This window comes from Crocodylus siamensis, chromosome 1 (genome assembly GCF_052110815.1).
Source record: "Crocodylus siamensis isolate JL-2025a chromosome 1, ASM5211081v1, whole genome shotgun sequence".
NCBI lineage: Eukaryota > Metazoa > Chordata > Crocodylia > Crocodylidae > Crocodylus > Crocodylus siamensis.
This window is the reverse complement of record NC_143395.1, coordinates 221,561,097-221,578,372: the sequence shown is the minus strand read 5'-3', so window position 1 is coordinate 221,578,372 and position 17,276 is coordinate 221,561,097. Positions and strand designations below refer to the sequence as shown.

General features: G+C 44.1%; 1 protein-coding gene across 2 annotated transcripts in view; it reads left to right on the top strand.

Moving 5' to 3' along the window:
• The window catches only part of EPHA3 (EPH receptor A3), a 366,545-nt gene that overhangs the window by 214,819 nt on the left and 134,450 nt on the right, over positions 1-17,276 (top strand). For both annotated transcript variants that reach the window (XM_090057555.1, XM_090057547.1), the window contains exons 4-5: positions 6,682-6,837; positions 7,600-7,935. In XM_090057555.1, the coding sequence (XP_089913681.1) occupies positions 6,682-6,837; positions 7,600-7,935 (492 nt within the window). The remainder of the gene's footprint in view (positions 1-6,681; positions 6,838-7,599; positions 7,936-17,276) is intronic.

Sequence of the window (17,276 nt, the reverse complement as noted above, 5' to 3'; positions counted from 1 at the left end):
CTGATCACATCCTTTCCTTAGATGAAAGCTGGAGTGGTTTGAAAGGCTTCCGTAACACGGTCCGCTCAGGGGGGCGCTTTACCATTCTCTTTGTAGAGGAAAGAGACGTGAGATGTATTCCAGGGCCACTGACACCTGTCTTGTTAAAGCATGGGGGGGCAATGGGGTGGAATGTTGTTATCTACGAGCCACACTGGTTTATGATTGAATCCCCTTATTTTCTAGATGTTGCGTTTTAATGCCATGGTGGCATTTTGCCCTTAGGCTTTTAGATTGAACAGTAGATGAACAAAGGAGGGAAACACTCGATCACATTGTAAATGCTGCCCTTTGCACACGGTGTTTAACAACTGCATATATCCACTTTCAGTGCATTGAAATGCTTCAGCCTTCCTTCAAAGTGTTGTACTTCTATTCAAAGCGCAAAGAATGGGGTTCCTGTAGGATCATGGAGTGCAGCTCATTTTGCGAATAAACAGTTGCTTTGACCTTGTACTGGCAAATGGGCTCTGTCAACCCTGGAATAGCAGGGCCAGGAAATCATGTTTAGTCAGTGCTGGTTCAGGTCATTAGATTGTGTTTACCACTGGGAATTGGTGATATTGCTGTGTGTATAGGGGGCTGAAAGTCTGAATACTAAAAGACCTTTATTTACCAACAGCTTTATTTTTTAATTTAAAATTAATTCAGACTGAAATGAACCATTTAACCCTTAATTAGGACCATGTTTTCCTCTTAAAGTCAAACACATTAGTCAAATGGAGGTAAAATTTGCTTTGCTGTTGAAGAGACTGTCACTTCTTTCAGTAGTAACTACCAAGACTTGCTAAACATATTTGTTTTCCTTTCACAAAGGTAACTTTCCTCATATTGTCCCTGGCTAAGTCAGACATATTAATTATGGCATAAGGAAACCTGTTGCTCTACAGTAATGAGACAGTACTGTCATCTTGAAACAATACTTGGTTTGATGGGAGTACAGTAGCTTCAGGAAATTCATTGATTTTACACTAAGGCAAGAAAAATAAAAACAATCTGCATATTTTAGGGCGTTTTTAATTAATGGTTTAGCAGGAATTGTCACAGAGGTCTACTATTGAATGTCAGGTGTAGTTGGGCACCTTGTACTTCTGAAATTCCCAGTCGTATTATATATTTATTGACATTATCCATTTCCTTAGTCACTTTCAAAACCTACTTCCCTCATTTCCACTGTGTTCAGACTTTTCTCACTATAACTTATTGTGTTTTCTTCTTCCCGTAATGCTTCTGCCTCAGAGTTGATACAATCAGGTTAGTACTCCTGTCTAGTTAATCAAAGGAGTTATTAATCCTGGAGAGCTTGCAATAACCCTTCCTTGCTATTCAAGCCCTGCAGTTGGGTGGTCTAAAGGCAGCATTTCTCTATATAGGCCTCAGTGAGGGGTATTCCTTTATTGATTGGTAATGATGATGGAACAACTTTTGGGATTCAGACAAGAATGACCTTGCCCCAAACAGTGTGACTGCTCTATGATCACCTTCTGTTGTGTCCCTTGGGGAGGAAGGGGGAACAAAGGGAAGAAGTTCAGCTGAGTAACGTAGGGAGCAGGAGCTGGTTGCACCTCTGCCTCAGTCTCTTTTCCAATAGCTAGAAGCAGTCCCCCTTTTCAGACACAACAGCATCCTTTCAATCTAGACTGAAAGTTCAAGATTAAAACCTTTCAGAATTGGCCAATATCTTTTTTTTTTTTTTGAGTAAAGCTTCCATGAAAGCTGCAATTTTTCAGTAATTCAACCAAAGGAAGGATAACCTATTTCTTATCTCTAATTTTAAATGAAAGCAGTAGTAGTAGTAGAAAGAGAGGCAGTAAAAAGTAAACCTTAGCCATAAAAGTGCATTTAAAGCAAATGCAAATGCTGTTCACAGCTATTCTCCATATTTAAACTTAAAAATATTGTGACAGTGAATGTACCGGTGCTTTTTTGTTTTCTACCTGCCTGAAACCAAGGGCTTATCTCAAGAAGCCCAATACTGCTCCTTCAAAATAAGAAACCCAGCCCTTCTTAGCCATGAAACTAAACAACTCTCATAATGATGGTTTCAGTTTTCCTACTTGTATGTAAAACAACTGACAAAAAAAGTGACCACTTCTTTGTGCCATCCCTTTCCATGTTTTAATTTTCCGTATAATTGCAGTTTTTTCTCCTTTGGGTTGCAGCACTGCATAATCTTAAATTAGTCTGACACACAAGGACAGAAAGTGCAAGGCAACCCAAGGGGAAGAAACACATCGGAATCCTTCTCCTAGGGCATGCTGGGACAGCAGGGCTCTAACCAGCTCCTTTCCCCCCGAGTGCGTGCTTCATACTACAGTAGCTTAGTGATACAGAAAGCAGAAAGACAATGAAATTCTTGCCCCAGAGGGGGAAAAAGTCTAATCTAGGCTTATTAGGATGTTTCCAGCCCTATGCTGCTTCCTTTTTCTCTCTTCCTTTCTTAAATGAAGTCTACAGGCTTTCCTCAGAGGCATCCAAAGGAAGAAGCATATTAACAGAGCAGCTTTGCTCCTTGTTTCCCTCTGTTCTTCTCCCTCCAAGTAAAAATTATGCTTACCTTTCACATAAGCTTATGTGCTATTGTCATATAAGCTGTTGTACAGATGCTGTAGTAATAGCCTCTTTGGCAATGCCCATAATAAAATATATCATATTGTAAATTCCACCCCAGCAGCTGCCTGTAAGCATAGTATGAATTACATTGATATTATGAATAAAGTGTTTTTGAAAGGCAGTTGCTGTTATGTCTAGGAAAAGGAGATGGATGGGTTGACTGCATGATGTAGATTTTACTTTTTAGAGTCTTAACCTTTGAAGCTCATCACTGCCAAGATAGGAATTGAGTATCACTATATTAAAGGAAGTATAACTTTTTCTATTCATCTAGCCAAATGTACTTTTTACTATTAAGCCTATTCTGCAGTCTCACAAGGGTTAAACTGAAAGGAAGACTTCTAGGGAAGGAATACTGTGGCCACGTCTACATGAGACACTGACTGTGCAGTGGTTACTGCCCAGTCATTTAGTTCTTGTGTAAACAAATACTAAATGACTGCCCAGTAACCAGAGTTACTGCACACTAGCATCGCTGAACAGCTTTTTCATGACACTGACTGTGCAGTAGATTGTGACTACTGCACAGTAGTCACCGGCTACTATGAAGTCAGTGTCTTGTGTAGATGCAGCCTATGTATCAAAAATGCAGTGTCATTTTGATTGTTTGAGGCATGTACTCTGGCTAGCACTTCTGAAGTTAGCATTAAAACCAGTTCTCTGTTGGTTTTGAATTTTTAATAACGGACTGTCAGAAGCCCTTTTATGCCAAGACATAGCAGGGTAATTTGATGACAGGAAGTAAAACCCACCAGGTCACTGTGACACTGACATTTTTGTCCATGGAGCCTTATTGGGGAAGGGGACTGAAGTTTGGTACTTCAGTGAAATGAAAAAAACAAACAAACAACAACAACAAACACAAGAAGCCATGGCCAGAGGGCACAAAGGACTGTCAGTCCATGCAGATGCAGTTATTGATATAGGGCTCTGTGAACTCATAGGCCAGGTACAGACATTCAAAAAGCCTGAGGCAGAACCAGTCTAAGTGATATGGTTTTTTGTAAACAGTGTAGCTTATATCAGTAATGAACAGGACATACATTTACCTGGGGGCGGGGGGGGGGGGCAGCAAATCTTCAACATTTTAAAAGCAGCTTATGTGTGTCAAACTTCTGTTCTATTATGGGTCTAAACCAAATTCTGTTCACTTATACTGGTAAAAGTGTGTGGCCAAACTGTGGCAGGTATCCCAGACATGGCATGGGCAACCTCTGCATGCGGCACACGGCAGATCACGGAGGCCTAGTGGTAGGTAGAGCATGAAGCAGAAACCAGACCAGGAAGGGACCACTGGGCAGGGAGAAGAAAGCAGGGCATCAGATCAGGTAGGGGAAAGGGAACTGAGGGGGTGCAAGGCTCCATTTGTTTTGCGTCTGCCAAAAAAGGTTGGCTTCCACTAGCCTACAAGGTCATTTTTGCAGGTCAGATTTTCCTAAAATGCCTGGTGGCTTCCACATCAGTGACTTAAGCACAGGCTTGTTTGTAATGCTAAGTGGGAAGATCTTTCAATATGAGGTCTTTCTGGGATAGTTTAACAACAAAATTAAGCTGTGGCAGCTGCAGTCAGTCAGGCTTTATTTGCAAAGTCTGTGGAGTACTAAATGGTGACCAGGATGTTTCTTGAGACACATGTCGTATTTCTTAACTTGTTTGTAGTGTTCTGTGAGATTCTATTTTTAAAAGTTTCTGAGCTGGATATTTGCCCAGATTTTTTTAAAATAATTATTATTTTCAGTTGTTTCATTCAGGTGTTTGGCACCCAAAACTGACAAACATATTCATCTAATCATCTAACTACAACGTGTCAAGAAACTATCTTGACATGCAGCATCAGAAAGTAACCAGTGAATTCATTTTTTGTACCCCAACAACTCTCTCTCTCTCGCCCACACTCACAAAACTATTGGGACAATTATTCAGTATCTTTTTCCAACTAACAAGTGAAGAGTTGGTTTCCTTTGCATGCATTTTGTTTTCTTTTTGAGTAGTATGTGGTTGATCTCTAAAAAGATCCCATTATTTTTATCCTGGATGTGATGCTACACTTATGTGATGGTCGTCTACCACTTGCAAAGCTGAAATTCAGGAAAATACTGATGATAAAGCCCTATTCCAGGTACAGGTGAACTTTCAAATCATAGACACTTCAGGATACCCTCAAGCTGATCTTGGCTGTATGAGTGAAGTAGAGCTCTGTCTCAAGTGCAGGAGAGGCCTGTAAGTGTTCTGTGAATATTTTACATAGCTCCCTTTTACCACAGGTCAGTTAGAAGATAGCAGGGTGTTTCCTATAAAATCTGTACATGGCCAATATTAGTATGGACCATGAGAGAACAAAAATTAGCAGCTAACATGTTCTAAGATGTATGAACTCTACTGTATTATCTATTGTTGATGCTTTTATGGTGTGTCATCATTATATATCTGCATATCTGTAATATGGCAGAAGTTCACCAGGACAGCTGTATTTGTTCAAACTAACTTTGAGAGGCTTGCATTTCTCAGAGAGAGGAGTATCAGTTGAACAAGAGAATTTGGTGCTTGTTATCTGTGGATCTTTTTCTCACATGGACCATGTCACACATGTGTTTATGTCACTTTAGACATGAGTGTTAGCATGTCCAAACAGTAAAACATGTACTAGGTGTGATTGTATTATAGCAAAATTAGGAGTTTTGCAGGAGGAGCATCTCCAGATCATATTAAGTATCATGTTCAGCTGTCGTGGGACTGCTCCATGAGATAATGTGAACACAGCTTTCTGATTTTCAATCCAGCTTGTCTTGAACTGGTTCTGGTGTGGTGTCGGGGCTGAGACCAACAGTCAGCAAGTTGTGCATAAGAGATCACGTCAGAGATCACAGCAAGCATTACCGTGCGACTACTCAGAACAAGTTTGAACTTTTAATATGGCACAATAACACTTACTACAATCTAAATGCTACAATCTAAATAAAACATGTGCTAAGTGTCCAGCAGAACAAGGCCCCTAGACAGCAAGGTCTTTTTACCAGAAAGAAGTCAATGGTGTTACTTTCCTGCACGGGGATTTTATAAACTACTTATTTACTTACTTCCTCTCATCTATGACATTTTATTTAAGGCCTTTTCTCTCTGCTGCAAGTGTTGCAGAGTTGATATTAAATGCAACAAGAGGGAATTAGGGGGAGCATGCCAATGTTAATGAAACAACACCACCTGGAGTATGTCAGATGCAGCTCATACAGGCTCAAGCACCACTCCTAGAGGACTGTGTTAATGCAAAAAGTCGTTGTTGTAGTGCACATGGTGAAGTCCCTGATATTCTCTCGGCATCAGAATGAACTCATTGAGCCTAGCTTCTCTCTCAGAAGCAGAAAAGATCTTTCATCTTATTTCAGGGTATTTATTTTTGGCCAAAAGAAGGCGGGGGAGGAACATTGGTTGACATCATTTTGCTTCTGTAAACAAACCTTTGCCAGAGGAGCCTGGGACAGAAGTTTCCTAAACCGGTTTGACCAAAATCAGTTAAGTCTGATATTACATTCAATCAGGTTTATCTTAAAACAGCTTCAGCTGTTTTGAAACTGATTTATGTACACTGAACTTCTGTTCTGTTACAGATTTAAACCAGTTTCTGATCACTTAAACTGGCTTATGTGTAACTTCTACCTCTAGCCAGAGAAAGAAGGTTAGCTTCTTTCAATACAACACAGACAGGATTTCAGAAGTTGACACCCAGTATGTGTGTGTAAGGGAGGGCAGGGAGTAAACCTTTAATGATGCAAAGCAGAAACTACTTTTTAATGCTGTTTTGTGATCCAAACAAATAGATTACGAATCAAAGTTTACATATAAAGGTTTCCATTGTACTAAGAATTGATCATCATCAACTCCCTTATTAGGAGAAAAGTATATATTTTATAGATGATAATCATCCGCAAAAATGCAATGTATATATAAACAGATGCCAAGGCAATAACCCAGAGAAAATGCTAAAATGAATCTGGTGCCTTGAGATTTCAAACTGCTGCTCTTGTTTTGCAGCTTGCCGACCTGGGTTCTACAAAGCCTTTGCTGGCAATGTGAAGTGTGCTAAATGCCCACCTCACAGCTCCACCTATGAAGAAGGGTCTCTGAATTGCAGGTGCGAAAAGAACTACTTCCGCTCTGAGAAGGACCCTCCATCCATGGCTTGCACCAGTGAGTAGAATTCTTATGGTTAAGGCCGATTGTTTTTAGGCCTCTGCCTGGTTTATGTTCTTTAGCTGTGAACAGAGCTTTTTTCCCTGATAGCACCTTGCTTTTCACATGCAGAATACATTCCACTCCAACCCTTCTCCCTAGTGGCGATGTGTAAGGGTGTACATGTACCCCCTGAGAGTGCCTGTGCACCCCCTGACGGGCTGTGCTTGCTACTCAGGCAACAGGCAGGAGCACCAGAGCTCCCCCCCCGCCCCTCCCGTGAGCACTGGCTGGGGAGTGGGAGCACTGTCAGTGAGACTGGCTCACTGACTGGTCACTGGGGGGGCCACTTGCCCCCCCTGACTAAGGTGGCACCAGTTGCGCATGCTTCCCCCTCCCAACCTCTCATGTTAAGCTTTTGACAACCTATAAGGCTTCTCAAGTTAGGTTTCTGTATTCTTGTTTTTAGTTCTTCCCTACTGTTTTCTGTAAGATTTCAGAGGGGAAAGGGAGTGGGCCTTTTAAATGAATACCACTATTTTCAGAATAATGTGTCTGTAATAAAGCAATAAATTCTTATGTATGTTTCAGAAAGCATCTCCAGTCTTGATTTGTATCTTGGAGGCCATTACCAAGTCTAGGCACACTCCCTGACTTTGTTTGCAATACAGTAGAATGTCCCAGAAGGCCCAAAAGGCAGATAAAAAAAAGTATAGTGAAAGAGCACCAGATGAAACAAAAGTCCTGTTAATCTATTTTTTTTTTTATTTACCTTTATAGGACCTCCATCTGCACCAAGAAATGTTATCTCTAATATCAATGAAACATCAGTTATCCTTGACTGGAGTTGGCCCCTTGACACAGGTGGCCGGAAAGATGTCACCTTCAACATCATTTGCAAAAAATGTGGGGGAACTGTCAATCTCTGTGAGCCATGTAGTGGTAATGTGCGGTTTTTGCCCCGTCAAATTGGTCTCACCAACACCACCGTGACAGTAGTAGACCTTCTGGCGCACACCAACTACACATTTGAGATTGATGCAGTCAATGGGGTATCTGACTTGAGTGCACTCTCAAGGCAATTTGCAGCAGTTAGCATTACAACTAATCAAGCTGGTAAGTGTCATTGTACTCACTTTCTTCTCTGTTATGGAGATTGCTAAGATTTGGTTTCCCTGTCCCCTTTTTCCTATTTCACCTGTGTAAATGTTTATGTGCCAGTGTATCTCACTGGGTCCAGTGTTTCTTAGTAAACTAGGAAAAAGAGAAACAGAACCAAAGTGTGTTTCCGTGAAGGGGTCTGGCAGAATTACTGTTATGATTAACTTCCAGTCTCTAGTCAATAGTCTCTAATAACACCCTGGTATGATGCCATAGCTAGAATGTGTTTTATTAATAAAACCATATTTTAATAAAACACTCATTTCAATAATCTCCAACGTAAATTACTATAGTAATCCTAGTGATTAATTTTGATTAAACAGAAGTGAAAATATGCTTTGATGTTGGGCACATAAAAAGCTAACATTAAATTATAGAGTTTTAAAGCACTGTGCGTTTTTTTTCTTAGCACATTCCCTTTTCCCTCCAAGTCCAGATTGTTGCCAACTACATAGGGATGTGGACCAGAATATGGAATTACGCCCTGAACCTGTAACTGACAGCATGGAGGGGGACATTCTTTATTTGCTGTAGGAAAGGCATTGAGAGTATGTATGAGCCACAGCAGTCTGTCTTCTGGGACTGCAACAGAGATCAAGGCTGCCCCACTTCTACCATTTGCTTTTCATTTGCCAAAGTTTCATTTATATGATTTGTCCAAAGGATCTCTATGGAACATTCAAGACTGAGGTAACATTTGCCAACAAAGGGCCAACTAGATCCCCAACCATCTGTAGTTCTTTTTTGTGTAATGCACCATTCAATAGTTTTCTTGCTGAAAGCACATACTTTTGTGGTATGTTTGCTCCCTCCTCCTCCTCCCCCCCCACCCATCACAAAAATAGAATTATTTTGCTCTCTTCCTCAAAATGCAGACCAAGAAATGAACGTGCTCCTGGCTAAGTTACTCTGTTACAGTATCTAAGGCATCTGCTTTTAGGAAGTTGGGTGGGCTTATGACAGTTGCTCTACTGGGACAGACCCAAGCTGGCATACAACTCAGCATTCTTTGGGGCTGCACTAACTTGCATTAAGGGCCAGTGTGGCACTGTGCTGCATCTAAAATTCATGAAATAAGATACAAAAGTATCTCAAAGCCACCTTTGGGTTCCTTTCCCTCCTTATGTCGTGTTATGGTCACGGCATGGGATCTGAAAAGTAAACAGAATCTGTCCCAAAGAATCTTCGTAGGGGTTGCAGACTATGCTTTTGCTACAGAATAGGGGTGTTGCGTGGCACCTGTCATGGGCTGGATCTGGCTTGGACCACAAGATAGTACTGGCAGTAGCAGTGGTAGTGGCAGTGGGGCAAGTGATGGCAGGCCAGAGAGTGGTTGCCACAGTGGAGGTGCATAAGCAGGGGTGAGCCATGTGGCTGCAGGTTGATCAAGGGCTATATTCGCACAGCCTTCACTTATGTACCTGCTACCAATATCCACGTCTACCAGGCCCCTGGATTCTGTGGCAGGCCATGCCCCAAGTTTCCTGGTAGGCTAGAAGGGACCGTATGTTTTACACCTCTGCTGTAGAAGCTTGTCTTAAGAATCCTCCTAGGTTTTTATGTTCCGGATTCTGAAAGAGAACTGAGCTAAACCTTTCAGTTTTCTTCATGAAATCTTTTGCCCATTGTTTTTCAAGCTCATTTACAAATATGGTAAGTACATAAATTTTCCTCTTTCCCACAGAGCCCCTCTTATCTTCCATTCCCCTCCCCCCCCCGAGCCTAGAAGACTGGTAGGGGAGCCACGGGGGGGCACGTGCCCTGAGATTGGCCACTGCCGCCACCACCGGCTTCTGTGGGCAGTCGCCACACACCACCCTGATGCTGACATCTCCAACACTGCTGCCCACAAACTGTGCCCCCCGCCAGGCTCAGGAGGGCAGCAGTCACCCATGCCTGAGAGAACTGTAGACACTCCAGCCAGCCAGTTGTTCTGCAGTCTTATGCCAGGTGATGATTTTCACCTGTAACAACTACCTGTTATTTTTCCAGAGGGGAACATTTCTGAAAGCACAGAGATAAAACTGCAAAATGTTTCATTTTCCTCAGTGGTGAAAGTGTGATTTCATGGCAGTTCTTCCAGTGGTGTGAACCATAGACTGCACATCTTCACTTCAGGCAAATACAGCACAGAGAAGTATCTGTATGAATTATAATTCCAGTGTTTCCAAAAAATCCAAAAGCCACCCAGAAAGTGAGCAAATGTTTCTGTACACAGTATTTGCCACTGTTTATGTGGACATTTTTTGCCTTTGACTCCATTAGGATCCTAATAGATCATACACATAAGTAATTTTTGGTAATGTTGGATTTAAGAGCTTGCTAGGCTATTTTAAAATAAATGGAGGCGTGATGCTTTGGCAAGTCAGTCAGTTATAAAGAGCAACACTTTTTATTGCATGTATATATAAATTACAAAGAATCATGTCAAATGCTGCTGAGAAATCAGCTGATGCCTGTAAAATGACTACAGAATTTTCCATCTAAGACTCATTGAAATGCATGATACTATGTAAGTAAAAAAGACAGTAAAAAAATGAGCAGATGTTTTCCATTCTTGAAAAGGAGGTATCCTTTATTATCCCACATAAGCTCTGATACTGTTCTGATCTCTCACTGGTGTCAATCCAGCAGTGATTCCTGGAAAGACAGTGGAGTTACAGAGTGTGTGGTGAGGAAAGAGGACCCAGCTCCTTGGCTTCCTGAAACACCAGCATGTTATGATAGTAGGTGTTAATGCAGCCTTTCATCCTTCCAAGATGAAACTTGTACCAGTTACATTCATTGTGTGGCACCAGAGTGTCATAAACTTTTGTAGATGGCAATCTACTTCAGCAGATGCCATTAAACTGATGTAATATTTTAAAAGATCCCCTTTCACAGCTGTTGAATGATATATACCTTAGATATAGGAACACCTTCCCTGTATTACATGCCATTTCTAAGATCCTTTTAGGATGGATTGGTGCTTTATGAATGTAAGAGACTGATTCTGATTCTCCTTTACCAATGGCAATGTCGTTTTCTTGGTGTAAAATGTGTGTGGGTGAAATCAAGCCGATTACTTTATTGTATGGTTCATGGCATTGAGTGACTGCTTGTTACTTCAACTCCCCAGTGATTGGTAAGGGAGACTGGGAACAATGTCCTCCCTCATGTGAGTTTTACTTGGCTTTTGTTGCATTTTGTTTCCTTTTGGTGAAGGTTAATGAAGCCCTGAAAAGCGAGCTCTCTGTCAAGATACAGCTCACACTGATATGACATTGCAATATTTATAATTCCCTTAAGACTTTCTGTCTTTGGCATGGAAATAATAATGGAAAGTTTAGCTTATAGAGTTAGGTTTGTTGATTACCCTCTTGATTTCATTGTAATATGCTATAAGATGCCTACATGATACGGAACCCTCTGAACTGTGCTTTATTACATTATAGACTGGAGCAGTGAGTCTCTGCCTATTGCATATGCTGAAGGGAAGAACTCCTCCTCCTACTTCACATCAATATGTTTTCACACAGATGTTATCTCCTAATAACACCAATCAACCCTGCTTAGGAAGGGTCACTGGCTGCGTTAGGAGATTATATGGTATTCGGTATCCCTGAGGGTGGGGTGCTAATTATGAATGTGTCATGCAGAGAGACTGACAGCTGTGCCACATTGCCTGGCCTATCTGCAGAATTATCAGGCCCATGTGCAGATTTGCTGGCTTTGTGAATGTCCTAGTCAGTTTCATTCTTCTGCAATTGATTTTCTTATTTTGTTTTTTTTTATGTTGAAGGATCCACAGATCCAGGGGCAGATCGAGAGGGGCTGCAGTGGTGCAGTTGTACCTCCCTTTGATTCCTGCTCCATGCAAACTTTCAAACCAACTGCCTGGGAGTGGCTGTGGCATTTCTATTCATACAGTGCTGAGGGAGTCAACTGACTTCATGTCCCATTGTAATCTACCTGATTCCTGCTAGTCTATCTCTATTCCACAGGTGTTAACAACTAGGGCTGTGCAAATCTTCGACTTAATATTCGAGTCGACAAATATTCGACATATTCGACCTTGAAAAGCGAAAGTCGAGTCGAATAGCAGCTGGTTGAATAGCTGTCGAATCGAACACCAGAAGTCAAATATTAACAGCGCGAGTTGAATGTTAACAGCACTTGCCTATACTGGATTCCCTGTGGGGGGGAAAAAAACAAAAAGTAAGGGGAGGGGGGAAGGAGTGCTTTCATGACTGACATGTGTGGTTGGCCAGTGACCTGTCAGTATTCTCTGAGGTCCCTTCCAATCCCAGTGCTCTGGGGGGAGGGCCAGAGAAAATGCATAAAAGGCAGCAGTTTTTCAGCTCCCCTGCTTTCTGCCTTGGGGTCAGTTTCTGAGCTGCTGGTGTTCTGCAGCACCTCTGCGTCAGACCACGATGGCTGGAAGCCCTGATCTTCAACAGATTCCCTGCTTGCAGTGCTAGCAACAGGGATTTCTGAGAACTTGGTGCTTTTAGTTTAGAACTACTTTTCATATTAGTTTACGCTTATATTGGATGGGGTTAGTAGTAGCCTAGGATCTATTCTATATATAGGAATTTAGTTTATATGTATATATATTTTTATACATCATTCATTTTTTCCACCACACCAACACTTCTCAATATATTATCCACACACACAAACACATTTACATAACATCCAGAAATCTAATCCGTGGTGCACAGCACACTTAGAGGTTCCAGTTTACATACGAAGGAACACATTATGAAGTGGGGTGGAAAGGCAGGTGGCCACACTGGCCAGCCTGCACGAAGGAGAGCAAGGGGGGTTGCAAATGGGGGAGCTGCAGTTTCTCCCCCCACCAAACTTAGACCCAGCCTCTTTCCTCCCACTACAAGGGATGAGGCAGCACAGCAGTGCGCTCTACCCCTGTGTCACTGCCGATGCTGAGCCTTCCAGCACCAGAAGAAGAGCTGGTGCTGGATCTGGATCTCAGTGCCCTGGCAAGGAAAGTCCTGGGGAAAGAGGGGGAATCAGTCGAGTTTGTGCTCGACACCCCTCAGGTTTTTCCTTTCAAGCCACGAGGTCTTTCCCAGGAGGCACTTCAGAAGGTGCCTCTGTACAGGTGAAGGCAAGCAGCTCATCTGAGTCTGCTCTTCCTCTTGCTGTGCCTCTGACTGCTGAAGAGGGGGAGAATTCAGCAGCATCCACAGATGTACCCGCACGCCAGAGGGAAAAGCCTAGTACTAGCATGGTCTGGGATCATTATGAGCTGGCATATGATCCCGTGTTTGCTATCTGCATGCACTGCTGAGCCAAAATCAGCTGGGGCAAGGGAACAAAGCCCATGACCACCTTGGGGATGCTGAATCATCTCCGCAGGTACCACCCCTTTGCCACAGGAACGGCCCCCACTTGCTCCACAGCCCCCGTCCCCCACAGCAGAAGCAGGGCACCCTGGCACATTGGGGGCAAAAGGGACCAGTTGCAAATGCGAACAAGGTCTCCCAGACCACTGGGGAGATGCTTTCTCTGGATGGCCAGCCCTTCACCTTTGTTGAGCAGCCAGGGTTCAGGCGGCTCCTGGCACTGCTGGCTCCATCCTACCAAGTGCCCGCATGCACCACCTTCAGCAGGACGGTGGTGCCCTCCCTATACTAAGCATGCAGGGAGCACTTGAGGGAGGAGCTGCACAAGGCAGGTCCACAGGTGACCGTACACTTCACCTTGGACATCTGGAGCAGCCAGGGTGGAGATCATGTGTACCTGTCCTTCATAGGGCACTGGTGTGGCCAGTCAGGCTGTCAGTGGGCTTTCCTTCACGCCAAGGTGATAGATGAGTCCCACACAGCAGCAGAGATAAGGGGGGCCATGAACCGCAGGTGCAGGGGCGGCTGGGCGTTGAGCAGGCTGAGCTCACCCGCGGCTTCATGGTCACCGACAATGGGGCCAATATGGTCAAGGCAGTCCGTAATGCCAACTTTGCTGGTATTCACTGAGTAGCACAGAATTTACATCTGATTGTGAGGGGTGCCTTGGAGGGGGACAGGGCTGCCGGTGATGGCGCCAGCAACACCAGCAGGCTCATTTCCAGATGCAGGAAGGTGGCAGGCTACTTCCACGGGAGTATCAAGGGGGGTAAGATGCTGTGGGACAAACGAGCAGACCTAAATGTCCCACAGCTCAGAATCATCCAGGATGTGGAGACTCAATGGAGCTCCATATACCTGATGCTTGAGAAGCTAGTGGAGCAACAGAAGGCCATCCATGAGCTGGCCTTGCTTGGGGAGATTGGGATCCGCAGCCCCCTGACCAAAGCTGAGTGGGATGCCATGTCCGAGATCTTCCTCGAGGCCACTGAGACTCTCAGTGCTGCTGATGCCTTCCTCGGCCAGGTAGTGCCCATAGTGAAAGAGCTCCGCAGCCAAAAGGAGAGCTTCCTGGGGGCCAATGTTCCTGGCTGGGGCAAGCCGTTTTCACCAGATGTGCAGGCACTGGTGAGGCGGCTGAAGGAGGGCTGTAGGAAGAGGCTTGAACCCTTGGGGCCCAACACAGTGCATATGCTGGCTACCAACTGTGACCCAAGGGTGAAGGGCACCATATGTGGCAGTGAGATGCTGAGTCACTGGGGGGAGGTACTTATTAAGAAAGTGATGGACGTGGAGCAGCGAAGGCAAGGGAAAGTGGGACAGGGGGATCCACTGCCATCCACGAGCCAGTCTTCCCCTCCACCACAGGCGCTGCCAGTATGGGCTAAGGCCATGGCAAACATTAGTGGGTCCAGACCCACCAGACCCCAGGATCAGGCAGACAGCCCTCACACCATGGTGTCTGCCTATCTTGCCGAGCCTGTGGGGCCCCTGGCCTGTGACCCTGGCCTACTGGGCAACCCGCAGCCCGATGTGGCTGGATCTGGCCACCGGGAATACCTGTCCTGTCCACCGACCAGTGTGCCAAGCAAGAGGGTGTTCAGCATGGCTGTGGATATTGTGACACCCCACCGCACCTGCTTGGATCCTGGTTTAGTGGAGCAGCTGGTGCTCCTCAAGGTGAACCTCCTGCTGCTGGGGCTCCCCAAGCGCCAGGTGCAGACGGAGCGAACGCCGCCCTCCTCGCTCCATCTGGATCATGAGTTTTGTCTGTCAGCAGCCTAAGGTGCAGTTTCCCCCAAACTCCTGCACCTATCACAGTGAAAGTTGGCAGGCTTTGTGGGCTCCTCAGGGGCTAACAAGCCTGTAGTTTTGAGCTCCCTGTGGCTTTCCACACAGAAGTCACAGGAGGTTTTCTCTCAAGAATTTGGGATGCTGTTTCTCCGAACCTTCTGAACCTACCTTGTTGAAAGTTGGCAGGCTTTGTGGGCTTCTCAGGAGCTATCATTCCTGCAAGTTTCATGAAGGTCAGACAAGAAATGCCAAAGTTATAGCCTGCTTCGACCTTCCGCATTATAGCGGACGGCAAATCGAAGCGGGACCTGGTTTAATAGTCGACATAGCTGTCGAATCAAATATTACCTGGTCTGCACAGCCCTAGTATCCCTATTAACAACCCTCTCTCCTTCCTGATGGTCTTCATGTTCCATTAATCAAGCTATCCTTTCTTCTGCAATTTTGCTGTCTGATAGCTATTTCTGGTAATCTCTCTCTTCTGTTTCACAGCCCTGCAGACTGTTTTTAGTTCTAGCTAAAAGCGTTAACTCGGGCATAGTAATATTAACTCAGGTGAACATAAACTCAGGTTTGAAAATGACAGTGAAGTGAAGTGTTGGATGCACTGTCAGGATGCTCAATAAAGCTTGGTTTTGTTTTAGTGTTCTTATTAAGATGTACATTTAACTATATTGACTATAGGACTAGTAAAACAATATATTTTGACTACTATGTCTAGTTTGTTATTTTTTTTAACTTTATATGTAATCTAGTAAGTTAGTGCACATTCAGAAAGTTGTCTTTGGATTTGCTTTGACCTGAACTAAATATCTCTGGGCCTCTAGTATATTAGAAAATCTTTTAGTTTCTCTCTAACTGGAGAAGAATTACTTGCTGTGTTATATGTGATGATATACCATGCCACCTGCATCCCCTTTTTCAAAATCCGAGATCCACCTTTGCACACCTCATACTTATTTGAGTGACTTACACAGCTAGTTGAGCATTATAGGCTCTCACTTTGATACACCAGATGGAAATAAAAAAACTATTCTAGTCACCATTGTTCTACCGTATGCAGACTTGTTACTAGGAAGAAACAGAATCCATCTGATAAAGAGAAGAAAGAGCATCTTTTCAGACAGGTTTGCTAATCTAGTGAGGAGGGCCTTAAACTGTTCACTGAGGGATGCAGACCAAAGCCCTGAGGTAAGTGGGGAAGTGGGTGACTTGGAGAAAGTGCAAGCAGGAGGGGGCAACAGGGGTGGGGTTCTTATTTTTCCTGAGAAAGTCGGGCTATCAGCTCAAGTGCCTGTACACAAATGCATGGATCCTGGGAGACGAGCAGTGAGAATTGGAAGTCATTTCACAGTCACGGAAGTATGGCATAATTGGATTAACAGAGATTTGGAGGGATAGCTCACATGACTGGAGCACTGTCATGAATGGGTATAAACTGTTCAGGAAGGAAAGGCAGGGAAGAAGAGGAGGAGTAATTTATATAAAAAAGCCATGATTGCTCACAGCTCCAGTATGAAACTGGAGATGGGCCTGTTGAAAGTCTCTGGATTAGGGTCAGAGGGGAGAGCAACAAGAGTGATGTTGTGGTGAGACCAGGAGGATGTGGTGGATGAGTCTTTCATCAAATAGCTAGCACAAGTTTCCTGATGATGGCCCTCGTTCTCATGGGGGACTTCAATCACCCTGACATCTGCTGAGAGAGCAATACAGCAGTGCACAGGCAATCCAAGAAGTTTTTGGGGACAGCTTCCTGGTACAAGTGCTGGGGTGGCCAACTAGGAGCCATGTTTTTATTGATCTGCTGTTCACAAAGAGGAAAGAATTGGTGGGGAATGTAGTAGCAGATGGTAACTTGGGCACCAGCAATCACAGGATGATTGAGTTCAGGATCCTAAGGAAAGGAAGAAAGGAGAACAGCAGAGTAAGGACCCTGGACTTCAGAAAACCAGACTTCAACTCACTCAGGGAACTCATGGCAGGATCCCCGGGGAGGCCACTCTCAGCGGGAAAGGAGCCCAGGAGAGCTGGCTGTACTTTAAAGAAACCTTACTGAGGGCTCAGGATGTGCAGGAAGAAGACCAGCTTGGCTTAGCAGGGATCTCTTCAATAAGCTAAAATACAATAAGGAAGCTTATAAGAAGTGGAAAATTG